This window comes from Trachinotus anak, unplaced genomic scaffold (genome assembly GCF_046630095.1).
Source record: "Trachinotus anak isolate AG129_WGS33_773 ecotype Australia unplaced genomic scaffold, CSIRO_AGI_Tana_v1 ptg000021l, whole genome shotgun sequence".
Classification (NCBI taxonomy): Eukaryota; Metazoa; Chordata; class Actinopteri; order Carangiformes; family Carangidae; genus Trachinotus; species Trachinotus anak.
The window spans coordinates 2,010,865-2,023,973 of NW_027273872.1; the positions used below are offsets into that span (position 1 = coordinate 2,010,865).

At 40.1% G+C, this 13,109-nt stretch overlaps 1 protein-coding gene across 2 annotated transcripts; it reads right to left on the reverse strand.

The window, feature by feature from the left end:
• Positions 1-513: 513 nt before the first annotated feature.
• gdpd2 (glycerophosphodiester phosphodiesterase domain containing 2) lies at positions 514-10,455 on the reverse strand. Of its 2 annotated transcripts, XM_071458111.1 has the most exons (16): positions 10,317-10,455; positions 8,564-8,791; positions 7,684-7,787; positions 7,432-7,525; positions 7,144-7,203; positions 6,945-7,043; positions 6,734-6,824; positions 5,786-5,934; positions 4,799-4,881; positions 4,317-4,476; positions 4,021-4,227; positions 3,784-3,932; positions 2,863-3,010; positions 2,587-2,669; positions 2,461-2,487; positions 514-1,258 (listed from the first exon to the last, which is right to left on the reverse strand). In XM_071458111.1, the coding sequence occupies exons 2-16, from the start codon at positions 8,642-8,644 to the stop codon at positions 1,180-1,182; spliced, it is 1,614 nt and encodes a 537-aa protein (XP_071314212.1). In that variant the 5' UTR covers positions 8,645-8,791; positions 10,317-10,455; the 3' UTR covers positions 514-1,179. The 2 variants fall into 2 exon arrangements, with proteins under 2 accessions (XP_071314212.1, XP_071314213.1); XM_071458112.1 differs by lacking the exon at positions 2,461-2,487.
• Positions 10,456-13,109: the final 2,654 nt, after the last annotated feature.

Genomic DNA, 13,109 nt, shown 5'->3' on the forward strand with positions numbered 1-13,109 from the left:
GTGTGTAAAGTTAAAAAGAAGTGAGTTTACCAGAGCTTTGTGGTCCACTCCTCTGCTCTACTCGATGCTACTAGCATAAAACACCTGAATCCTCAGCCTAACCGTCGCCGAATTAGTTGCATTGTGGGTAATGTAGGCGGCAGGTTTTGACAAGGAAGAAAGATGTGGGGGTGGGAAAGAGACTATTATCACTATTTCTGGCTTTAGCTGAAACGATTTCTTCATTAGAGAGATTAACTGACAACAAGTGGGACAATTTAATAATTTTATAAATTGCACCAGCTTCTGAAATGTGAATATTTTCTACTTTCCCAAGTTTTCTGTCATAGAAAATATGGTTTTCACAGTATAATGATGTACATTTTCACTATTTTCAGACATTTCATACACTACACTCAATCAATAACTAAAGAAAATACTTGTCAGACCCATTGATAATGAAAATAACAGGACTTCTATGATGGCATAATACTTACTTGCCCTAGGTTTTGTGTGGTAATGACTTGAAACATAGAAAAATAGAAGGACTTTAATAAAACACAACTTTAAAACAGAGGAGCACAATAAAAACTAAACCCCACAGTGGCAAACCCCACATAGTTGATATTATATTTTAGTGGCTAAAAGTTCTAACAAAATCTCCATCAGTCAACTTATGTCGACCCAAATGATATGGAGTAAACCTGGGTCTGCAGTCTTCCCACACAAAAAAGACAGACAAAACACACTGGTAGTTCAGGATTAAACACACAGGGCACATCTTTCCCAGAGCGGTGACGACATAAAAGAGTTCACAAACAAATCGAAACAGAAACAGCAGATAAAAACATTGACTACACAGACCTACATTGCACAGTGCAATGATACAATCAGAGAATAGCTTCATGTTTTCAGTATCAACGGAAGAAAGACCAAAATCCTGTAAACGATAAATCCAGTTAAGCAACTAGACTCATATGGAAACAAAAAACCTAAAACCGCCACCCAGTGGTGTGGTGCCAAAAATCGATACATATCTTAAAATATGTGTAAAAATAACAACATTCATAGCTTTTACAATTCAGTGCATGGCAGTTCACATTAACTTGCTTCCTTCCTGATTCAGGTCCAAATCATTCACGCAGTGCAGACAAGGATGTGCTTCAGTTTTGGGGCTAAAACATCTGGAGCTGGACTCAGTCAATCTACCCAGTGGGTAAGAAGGGAGACAGTTCTTTCTTGTTCCAGGCTGGAGTATTGTTTCTTTGCTTCGCCGTCCCTGTTTGGAGTCACAAAAGTTAAGAAAACAAATGAAGGGACTGACGTCAGTAAAAGAAGATAAGATGATACCGGTTTCTAATAAGGCACCATTTGTATAAGGTTTATAAGCTGTAATCAAGTGTTTTGTTACAGTAAATGCACTATTTCCTAATAAATTATAGATCATTTATGAATTATTATTAATAAAAATGTTTGGATTGTCAGGTTGTGGAAAAATCTTTAGTTGGTATTTATCTTTTCTATTTTGTAATGATGATGTTTTAATGTTGTTAATGCATTAAGGCATTTTTACCTACAGAACCATACAGACAAGTTTTCAATAATGGATATTTAATTCATCAAGTCTGCAGTTTTAAATGTTAACAAGTTGTTAATAATTGAATCCAAGTAAGAGGTCAAATGTTTTTTACAACCTGGCAACCCCTAATGTGTTTTTAATGATGGCCTAACTGATGAGTTTAGTGAATAATTTATTAACTTTTAATTAATCCAGTAGTTACAACTGATAAACCTCTTGTAAACTGTGATTTATTTGAAGTGGTAGCAAAATGTAACTTGATGTTCATTTGCATTATAACAAGTCTCTACAGTTATTTTGTAAATCAAGTGTACAGGCTTGTATTTTTATTGCTAACAATAATTTTTTCATTGTAGTTATGTTATAGAGTTATGAATTAAACCCCAAACGATAGCTTGGATTAATATCACCATTTTTAAAAAGTTCCATTAGCAACCTATATTCAGATTTATGGATAGCAGTAGTAATTGAAGATAGAAAGGAACCCACTTTAATCAAAACATCAGCTGTTACCTGGAATACCGTGTGCAACCCCACATGCGAATCATGTAAATACTGGTAGCTAGTCTTTTTTAGTGTCATGATTGTCAATAAGTTATGTAGAACTGAAACAATTAGTCTGTTAATAGGTTAGTCAATCAACAGAAAATGAATCTGCAGCTTTTTTCAGAATCAATTCACCTCTTCAATCATTTTTCAAGCAAAAAGGCCAAAACATTTGCTTCTTCCAGGTTTTCTTTTTTTACATTTTGTTTGACATGATAGTGAACGGATAATGTTTGCATTTTGGACCAGATGATTAATGGATGAATTGTGAAAATAAGCTGCAGATGAATCAGTAATGAAAACAGTCATTAGGTGCAGCCCTTATCTTAACATATTAAAATCTAAACTTACTATACCTCTTTTGTGACACAAACTGTGTTTTCCTGGCAGAAACAGTAAAGCTGATGAGTCAGTCTATTCACTTCCATGGATATTTTTATACAGATGCAAGTATATACACAGTAAACATCTGCTCAGCTTACCTCTGAAAGATGTAGAACCCAGTCATTATCAGGAAAGACAAAGCGTCCACTACGATCCATATTATTGTATATTTTAGACGTGACTGAAACACACAAACATGCCCATAGGCACAACATGGTCAAGGCGTGTCATGAATTCTGGAAAACACCTGCTCGAACTTGTCGTCTCCAAAACAAATGCTTGATTGACTGGTATTTAACGCTTTCATGAAAGTGAAGTGAACAGGAAGAGAAGTACACTGAGGCACTGTATGCGCAGCTTTACTTATTTCTCACCATGACCCAGTCGGGGCCCTCCATGTCTTTTAGCAGGTGGCAGGAGTTGGTGGTAACAGAGCTGGCCCCTGCACACCACAGCAGAGAGAACAGCCAGCGCTCATTAACCACCCACAGGTTAACTGTGACGTTCCTCCTGCGAAGGTCTCTGCAGGACACAATGAAAGAGAATGAAGAACTTTGTATAGATTATACTTTAAGTAAATGAAGAAAGGAGTATTACATAAAAAATGGTGAAACAGGAATCGGTGGAAATCAAAACAGTAAATATGTGTGTGCAGGTATGTATCTGCATGTGTGTGTATGTGTGTTTGTAGCCATGTGTCCTCTGGGTGTGTGTGAATGTAAATGAATGTTTTATGTTACGTCTTTTCTTCTTTTTTGACTTTAGTATTTATTTTGTGATGCAAGTGACGTGCAATGATGTGAATCTGCTGCATGCACATATGAATACTAATGATGAATACGCACACAGCATCATGATCCCTGACCAGACACACATTTATACTGCACACCATTTCATTGTGAACAAATGCATACACACATCTTTATGTGTGAACAGAGTTAATTTGTCCTGCCTAGTGATAAACATGTAAGAAGCCTGTATCATAAAGCAAAGACAGCGGTCCATGTGCAGTGAGTTCATTTAGAACTTGTTCAAAACATGTTGCTACAATGCTTTTCATTCTTTAGTACTTTTTTTTCATGGTTGGTTTGTTCATCTATTTAACAACACTCAGGGGCTGGGACATTATTTGACTCACATTCCCTGGAGGCCAATCCTGTGTATCTATGTTCTGCACCAGCTCTGTGTCTCAGCATGCTACACACACACTTTTAATTAAAACACTACAGCACATGCCCCCTGGCACCACTACATAGAATATATGCTTGTATTTTGTTTTATATGTATGTTTCTACCTGATTTTTTCTGGACTCATCTTGCTGTATTTGACATTCAGGTGGTCGCCTCCCTTATCAAACATTTCCATCTCGTTGTTATAGACCTGGATGAAATCTGGAGCCGTCAGGTTGACACTTTCTCTCATTGCTGGAGGAAGCCAGAGGATCTATAAAAAGGAAAATACAACATCTTTACAAAATGTGCCTTATCATGAAATAACTCAATCACAGTCCATACATTAGTGTTAGACTCACCAGTCTTGGGTCGATGCCAGAACTCAAGATGGTGCTGACTGTGTCTTTTGTGTCATTTTCCTGGTTGGGACTATACAGGTCAAATATGACTGAGATGTTGTGCTGCTTGGCGAGGTTGAGGAGCTGAAGTAAGGAGGGTATAGTCTGACTTCTAGCTTCTTCCTTCTCCTCCTCTGAGAGCTGGGACACTGAGCAGAAAGGATCTGTCTGCAAAGTCCAATAATACTTTCTGTAACTGCAGCACGTTGCATGACAGCCTTTGTGAGTATGTGTGTGGACAAGTGTGCAGCGCTCACCTTTAAGAACCATTCACCTGCATTCAGACTCTGTAACTCCTCCCAGGAGATGTTGGCGCTGTAGCTGAAGTTTTCGTTGGGAAACTTCTCTTTAACGTTTGTTGTTCTTGACAAAAACTCAGAGCCATTGTCGTGCATCAAGAAGGGAACTCTGTCTTTACTAGATTAGAGAAACAGTAAAAATTAGCATCTGTGAGGACAAAACAATCCAAATTTAAAGTTGTATTCAGTCATTTATGACCTCATTGACCTTTGTGGTTTCTTTCATTACTTCCAGAAAAAGCTGCAGTTGATGTCTGTCTGAAATCACAACACATTTGACATGTGTTGCAACAGCAAGTAGCAAATGGTCAGATGGTGCCGTGGAGCTGCAGAAATCATGTGTACTACCACTTGTAAAAACAAATTACTTTATCAAAAAGCTCTGCTGTTATCCTCAGCCACTGAAAAGCCTCTCAAATACGAGGCCACTTTCACCGTACCTGAGCTGCACGTCGGTCTCAAAGGCTTTCACACCGCACGCAATGCTCCTGTTGAACGACATCATGGTGTTCTCTGGAGCCAGCTGAACACAGTGAGGACAGATGGGTGAGACACACTCATGTGCTTGAACTCTCAAACTACCCTAAAGCTGTGTGAACACACACACACACACACACACACACACACACAAGCCCATACACTGTGTTAAATTGAGCTTATTGGTGACCCAGGAGCAAAGCAAACTAACAAGGACAGAGCAGCACGGCATATGGGGCCCTCACATGACTGGACATTGGTTCACACCTGAGCCGGGGGTAGAGTATTCGCTGTGATGTGAACAGAAAATATCAACACATCACATCAGTGAACACAATATTATACCATATATTATATGACTTGCTCTGAACGACAGGAGGTAATGATATTTGCATGGATTGTCGCGGTTGATTTTTCTGTTTGGGTGGTTAAAAAATTATAGAAATAGCTTGACTTGCTTGTTTTGGGAAATACATTTACTGGCTTTCTCTCCAAGAGTTATATGAGAGATTGACATTTTCATATCTCTCCATAAAATATTCATCTACAGCCAGGAGACCCTTGGCTTAGCATAAAGACTGAAAGCAGGGGAAAACAGCTAGTGTGATTCTACAGTAAAAAAAAAATCTCTAAAGCTTAAATTAACATGTCAAAAACTTAAGTGTAAAAATGACAAATACTGTTTCCACAGGAGGTTATAGATCAGACAATTTCATGACAATTATCTTCTGACTCAAGAAAGTGAATAACGTCATTCTCAAAATGTCAAATCATGCTTTCAAATGATCAATAATCCACCCTCCTCTGTAAAAATAAGCTGCAAGCATTAATTATAAGTGCTATGTCTCAACCATGACAGCTCTTTCCAAGTGTGTCCTAACAGCTAACAACACTGGGAGAGACGGACCATGTGTATCTTTCACATGTTGTCACTTAAAACGGGTGCTCACCATCGGTGCGCCTCTGTGGCCAATGAGCTCTGGTTTCTCAGGTAATTCATTCAGCTCTATCAGACAAGGAGACTGGATGAACAGGGGACACAGGAGGATGGCTGTTGACACCAACACAAAGACCACGGCGATGAGGACCTTAGACCATCCTGAGAACAAAAGTCAAATAAGAAGACAATCCCCTGTAGCTGTTAACACGTCTGTGAGTAAATAATGAGTATTATTTCTACAGTGACAGTCACATAAACATCCCACTGTTCAAATACTTGTGTCCTGTTTGTATGTTTTTCCCTTGCAGGCAGTCACACCTGAATATTTGTGTATTTCTGTACATAGTTTTTGCAACATGAAAATTACAGCATTACACTGATACAGTTGCTGACTTTAATGAAATTAAAAGGTTATGTGTATGGTCTCTGATACCACAACTCTGTTTCTTCTCTGTCCAAGTTTTTAGCTGCATTTATTCAACATCCCAGTCATAAATCACTTCCTTATTAAAAGGCAAGGAAAAAGTATTTAGGTCATGATACATGACAGCAATTACTGAGTAGCAGCGGTGGTCCATCTTCATACTGTTATGTTAGTAATCAACAACATATTATTACTATATATCCTGCATAATACAAGACTAAGAATTATAGGTGATACCAACTGTGGCGTTCTTTACTTTTTAAAATGTAATTAATATGTCTGTTTTTCTTTATTTATCATATCTTTATTCACACTATCCTTTCACCTTTAGTGCTATCTTCTAGTCTGGGATCAAGATTGTTCATCTGCCTTGAAGCAGCTGTTTCCTGATCAAAACCAAATGCATCTCATTTACACAATTGTCAAGTACAATGTTTTTGCAGCGATTGTGTTTATGTGTGGTAAAAATGTTGTGCATCTATGCAGTGTTGTAATTGCTCGTGAGTGTACTCTAAAATGATGTCTGACACATACTGTTTTTGGCCTTGTGGAAGCCCTTGAAGACGAATGGGCTCAGCAGCGTCAAGGCTCCAACAGCTCCAAACTGCAAGAAAGGAGCTGTGGCCTGCCAGGAGGCCGACAACATGGTACATCAAAAACACTTCGAGTCATGTCATAATGCATTTACACTGCCACTGCCAGTCACACACAGATCTCAGTCCTTGACAGGAGGTCCTGACTGTACCTGGAGTGAAAGAGGAACAGTCGGCCATTCTTGCTTCCACTTGAGGCTGATTCCTGTGACTCCTAAAGCAATGAATATCACCCCCAAAAACAGGAAGATCTGTGCAGAGAAAAAGCAAATATGAAACTCAGCAACGTGACCAACCAAAATAAATTTTGTCATTTTGGAAAAAAGCTGGACAGATAATTGGTTTCAATACCTTGTGCAGCCAGTGTAAATCGAGTTGTTCCCCTAAGGCAACTTGGAACAGTGCAAAGAGCTGAAATGAATGGCGTCAATTATAGAACATGTAATTGCAGCAATGGCTTCATATTCTGTGACTTCACAATGATGTTTCCACTGTACAGAGCTAAGCTAAACAATGGCTATTTTATGTTTTTCATTTAGCTACATTGTCCTTCCCAGTGTCAGTAATTAACCACTCCCACGTCCTGCAGTCGCTCCATCATTACCGCTCAGTTTCACAGTATCAATCCTGTATTCTCACCAGGAGCAGAATGCAGTAGCTGGTTAACACTGCAGAGATGATGATCACCACCATGAACCAGTTCACCCACCGTCCCAGTTTTTTGAAGCCCTTCCTGATAATAGAACAAAAGAGGGCAGCACAAGGTTAGCAGAGTAGAGGTCACCAATAAAGACAGAAAACAAAGGGAAAGAAAAGAGAGGATTCTGGCCTTTTGTGCTAGATTCAATGTGGGCCGTGTGTGTGTGCATGTGAATGTTTGTGGTCACTCACCAGTTCACATCCTCTTGGTCATTAAAAGTAACCAGACAGATGTACAGCCAGCAGAGAGACAGCAGGGAGACCAGAGCGACGACGGAGAACCAGCAGCATGCATTCTGAAAGAAAAACCACGGGAAGAATATTGTTCCTTTGGACTATTTCACAATTAAGGTTATGACCGCAATGATAATGATCTTTTATGTGCTTTTTTTGTGTAAGTGAAAGTGTGTGTGTGTGTGTGTGTGTGTGTGAACTTCAAAGGTAATTTGATCTATGAAGACAAATGGAAAAATTCCAACATTTTTTTCATAACTGGTTTTGCACCTTGCACGGTACCCTGATCGACAAACAGCACACCTCCAGTTTCCAGTTTCTCACGTCTGTGCAAAATTATAGACTACCCCTTTATAATCCTGCCCCACTCCGCAACAAGCCTGTTCAGGTCTGTGAGTTTACTTATTTTTCTTGCCATGCAGATGCATATACGGCATTTTAATCATCACTTCATTCACTGGGTTTTTATTTCCTAAAAGTATGTGAAAAGCCTTCTCTACACAGAGTTATCCATTTTCATTTAAAGCACAGGATTCATGTGGCTGGACTGCTCATTGGTAATATTCTGTATTTCTAAATTCAGTACGGAGGAATGTTAATCCCTGCTTACAGTGATTTGTAAAGGTTCAGTGCTCAGTGGAAGTACAAAGACCCGACAACTGAACGTGATGAAGTAATGTTGAATAGATTATTTAATAATCATCACACTCAGCTCAGTACAGAGCAAAGCTGAGGTAAATAAGCCCATCTAAGCGCTATCCCTCCATAATGGACATTTAAAAATATATTTACATTGATAAACTTAAATATACTAACAACTGTGGCTAAAAATACTCACTTTTCTCTTACTGGCGTTCCTCCAGTGGCAGCTATAAAAGCCCCTGCTGCAAACTCTGCAGCAGTTATTTTCTTGAGACATCACCTTTCCTCAGTGACAGTGTCAACAGTACAGATCCTGTTCTGTGCTGATCTGGACACCTGATACACGCAGCCTGAAGAAGGATGGAGGGAGCCCGGCTTTCTCCGGATACCGAGGAGAGGCCCGATTTCATTCACCTCTCTAAACCTATGAGAACAGAAGGGGGAAAAAAGACGACTGTGACAGAGAGAAAATGGGGTGGGGGGAAAAAAAAGAGTTCCTTTGGGCATTAAGGCAATCCCTGCTCAATAGTCTACTCAGTAGAGCCTGTGTGCAAAGGGGGTACAGCCACTGGGAGCACTTACAATGGCCGACACCATGGGGTATTGAGAGCAGTGCACAGAGCGGCGTGAGAGTGAAGTCACACTGTTCAAGCCTTTGCATCACAAACAGCCTCAGTGACAGGCACATCCACACACAGGGGAGGGGGGGGGGGGGGGGGGGGGGGTGGAGGAAATAAACTGAGTGTCGGTGGAGAACAAACAGCTTAAACATTAACGGAGAAAGCGACGCTATGGACACGGATCATGATTGGAGCTTACAGGGATTTGGGTTGCTAGAGATTTCCATGTCATTTTCATCGCAGTAGTCTGGGAAAGGGTCACAGCAAAATTTCGGTGAACATGTCAGGGCTTATCATTTTAGTTGTGCCAGGTTTCGGGGAAATTCACACGATGTTTGTCACCCACCAACAGGACACATTGAGCAATAAGGGTTTCTGTTGTGAGAAGTTCAGCACAGGCAACTGTTTCTTGCTTGACTTGATTTTACTTGGGGATTTGCCAGCTTGTCTGTTTTGTTTAGTTTCTCTCTATAGTAGAATCCTTCAGGGTAAAAAGCAAAGGTGAAGGTTAGGGCACAAGTTTTGAATTGATCAAGCAAGGTTAAGATTAAACTCTCCCTCTAAATTATAAAATAAAATCACATCCTACCACTGACTAACGTGTCTCTAAAAGAATTAGGAAATTGTCTAATAAGATCATGTTAGGATAGATGCACAGGTGTAAATGTCACTGGCATGAAATATAAGAGACCTTGTTTCAGTGCACAAACTGCAGCATCGAGCAGGAAGCTTGAAGTCTGAGCTGAAGGTTGAGTAATAACCGTAACTGGAGCAGCCACACTATCTATGACAACATGACAACTGAACATGAAGTAGGAATGTCCCCATTACAATAAAAGAACAATTAAATACTTTATGGCTGACAGCCTTCCAGCAGTCCCCTTTTTATACCCAACACACAGGCTGAAAAACATCACTGCTTCTTTCATTCCCACACACTTTAAAACATGCTTCAAGGTTGAAGGATATGATTTCACACAACTCTACATAAAATAAAAGGCAGGGCACCTACATTGTGAAGCTGGTTAAAAGATACACACAGACACACCTTTCTAATTTATATATCACCCTCAGCAAGTTGGCGATGCAAACTGTAATTAGGCACGAAAGTGTAATGGGTGCACAACTGTAATAAAAACCGATGAGAGATAAAATATCAAATCACAGTTTCTGAAATGATTAAAGTCTAAAGAGAGATCACTGCCATTTCTCACACAAAATGATGTTGCTCCGCTGGGACCTTCCTCGATAACTCACCAAGTAGTAACTTGGTGAGTTATTAGAAATAACTCATCAAGTTATTAAACCGAGTTATTGAAACCGACTCACCACGGATCCCCGTGTTTCGTTAGATCGGCAGGTTACACGTCCTCTGCCTCAACCCTCCGTCTCTCGCATCTTTTCGCTTTCGCTGTCCGTGATCCGAGTGGGAAGGATCCCGCATGAATGGGTGAGGATGGGGGGGTGGGGGTGTATCTCAGACACACAGAGGGAGGATCCAACAGTTCAGCTCAGGTGGATGTGCAGTGTGAACCTGTGGACCACCCACACCAACAGCTCCTCTGATACACAGACAGAAAAAAGTAAAGCTTGTTCAAGAAAAGACCAAAATGTGTTTGAAGATGTAGTTAAAATATCTAAATTGTTGAACTGATACACTTTCTTATCAAATTGTACTTTGTTCCAATAAACTCAATCATAAATACATTTATAGTTATATAGTTATAGTTATTTATAGTTATAATAATAACTCTGATCATTATTGCTCTCACCTATGGGGTGACTGCTGAGTAATAACGCCTGAACTGGGTCATGTCAGTGTGATTCACTGAATGAGGTTGTGTGGGAGAAGATTCTTGTCACCTGTCTGTTCCCGGTTTCGTTCTCGTTCCTGTACCTGCCTGCCTGTTTCCTCGTGAGTGCTTATCATCCTCATTTCACTCGTTTCATTGCACCTGCCTGCGCTGTGGCTGGAGCCTGTTAACGGTGTAACTGGTAGAACTGTACTACAACCGTCACACTCACTCATCCACTTATGGGCACTGACTTGAAGTGGTTTTGTGTGTGTGGGCTGAAGTTGTTTGTGTGTGGAGAGGAGTGATTTCATTGCTGGGGGGGTCAGTGGCTGTTTTGGTGTCACTGCTCCACCTGTCACGTTTAGTCACATGCAGCCAACTTTGCAGCCTCTCATTCAGTCTTGTCTCCTCTGTGACTGCAGGCCAGGGGCCTCTTTTGTGTGCAGCTGTCTGCAGGAAGGGTTGGGCTTCACGCCCTAAAGGCTGAAGATGGTGCACACCTGTAACGAGCTTGTCCATCCGGCAGCACAACTCCTCTTGACCCTGGACTGCCCTTTGTTTCCAGAGAGATGACATGGACTTTGCATGAGATTTTTGAGATTTGATATAATTAAAGTTCCTAAATCCCCCTCTTTAGCCAGAAGTTCTCACTGATTTAAAATGTAATACTTTTATACAATAAAGTAAGTTTTTAACCTGACTGTCACACACACACACACACACACACACACACACACACACACACACACACAAAACCACTTCAAGTCAGTGCCCATAAGTGGATGAGTGAGTGTGACGGTTGTAGTACAGTTCTACCAGTTACACCGTTAACAGGCTCCAGCCACAGCACAGGCAGGTGCAATGAAACGAATGAAATGAGGATGATAAGCACTCACAAGGAAACAGGCAGGCAGGTACAGGAACGAGAACGAAACAGGGAACAGACAGGTGACAAGAATCTTCTCACTCACAAAGAAACAGACAGGCAGGAATATTGTATGAAGCACTAATGTGATCGAGCTTATATCAAGTCTCTGCAAAATGATTTCCATATTCAAATGCACTATAAACAAATGGCTATATTTGGCTACACAAATTATTTTCAGCTGAGAACTAGAGCTGTCTTTAGTTGTCAGCTGAAGTTGGAAAGAAATGTGTAAACGAGAGATAGTAGCAGGCATGAAACTAAGATGAGTCAGATATTTTTAATTGTGTAATCTTAATTTTGGTACTGTATAAACTGTGAAAATATGTTGTTTTTTTTGCCAACAGTGATGAGATGTGTCATAGCACGGGAGAAAGTACTGCATGTTTCTGCAGCTTTCCACTTGCACTAATGTGGGTTTTAAGCTTGCTGTATATTTGGAAACTGTTTGCCAATGCCCTTGCTGGCAACTCATTTGAAGGAATATCCTGCGTCATTTCAAATGTGAGTCGAATTTAGGAAAAAGACTTAGTCCTGCTTTAAAAAGATGGGTGAGGGAAGATGAGGAGAAGGACCTGAAGCAGCAGAACTGCTTAATGCAGTGATCAGGTCAGAGGGAGTAAGGAAAGTTGATCCACTACAGCTAACAAAATAATTAGAGTGCAAATTAGAGAAGTACAGGAAAGATAATGATTAGGGTTGAAAAAGACAAACTACCTCAAGTAGTAAGAAGAAAGGGTGGGAAGAAGCAAGAGGTGAGTTCAGTGTCGTCAAGTCAAGAATCAGCATGCTACTAATAATTTTTATTCTTCAGTGGAATGTGAAACGCCCAGTTGCTCATGACCTGGATTTTAAACATTAATTAGTGGAAGACAGAAAACTGTGTGTATTCGAGCTGTATTCATTCCTGGTTAAAGCCAAACCTGGATTTTGTGTTAGGTTGCAGTTAGGAAAGATATGAAAACTGATAGTGGGAGAGGGTGAGTCACACTGTGCAAAGTAGTGCTACATGTAGGGAAGTAGCTAATGGTCATAAAATACTACAGCCCATGTAGAAAATTGGAATAAAACAAGCTTGCATAAAAATATACAATCTTGATAGAACAGAAATAATGTTGTATGGGATTTTAACTTGCATAACACAAGGGGAAGTGAGGGAAGAGATTAAAACAGTCAGGTAAGATAAAATGAGTAGATAAAATGAGAATAGATGTTAGTAAGGAGAGGAAATTTCAGAAAAATGAGTGATAGATACAATCCCTAATACAGACTGATTGTAATATGGACATAGAAACATTAAATAAATTTAGCTGCAAGCAGCGATGCGGGGCCAAGCAGCCCAGTAAGCCAGAGTTGCCATGGACACATGACGTCATTATGTCGAGGGCGTGGTTGTAAGCA

What these genes read in the sequence shown, in the direction of transcription:
- gdpd2 (XM_071458111.1), bottom strand. Translation starts at nt 8,644, where the DNA reads ATGTCTCAAGAAAATAACTGCTGCAGAGTTTGCAGCAGGGGCTTTTAT. An exon ending in GCTACTGCATTCTGCTCCTG is followed by an intron (nt 7,204 to 7,431) that starts GTGAGAATACAG and finishes CATTCATTTCAG; the next exon opens with CTCTTTGCACTGTTCCAAGT. An exon ending in GAGACCGACGTGCAGCTCAG is followed by an intron (nt 4,477 to 4,798) that starts GTACGGTGAAAG and finishes TCTCTAATCTAG; the next exon opens with TAAAGACAGAGTTCCCTTCT.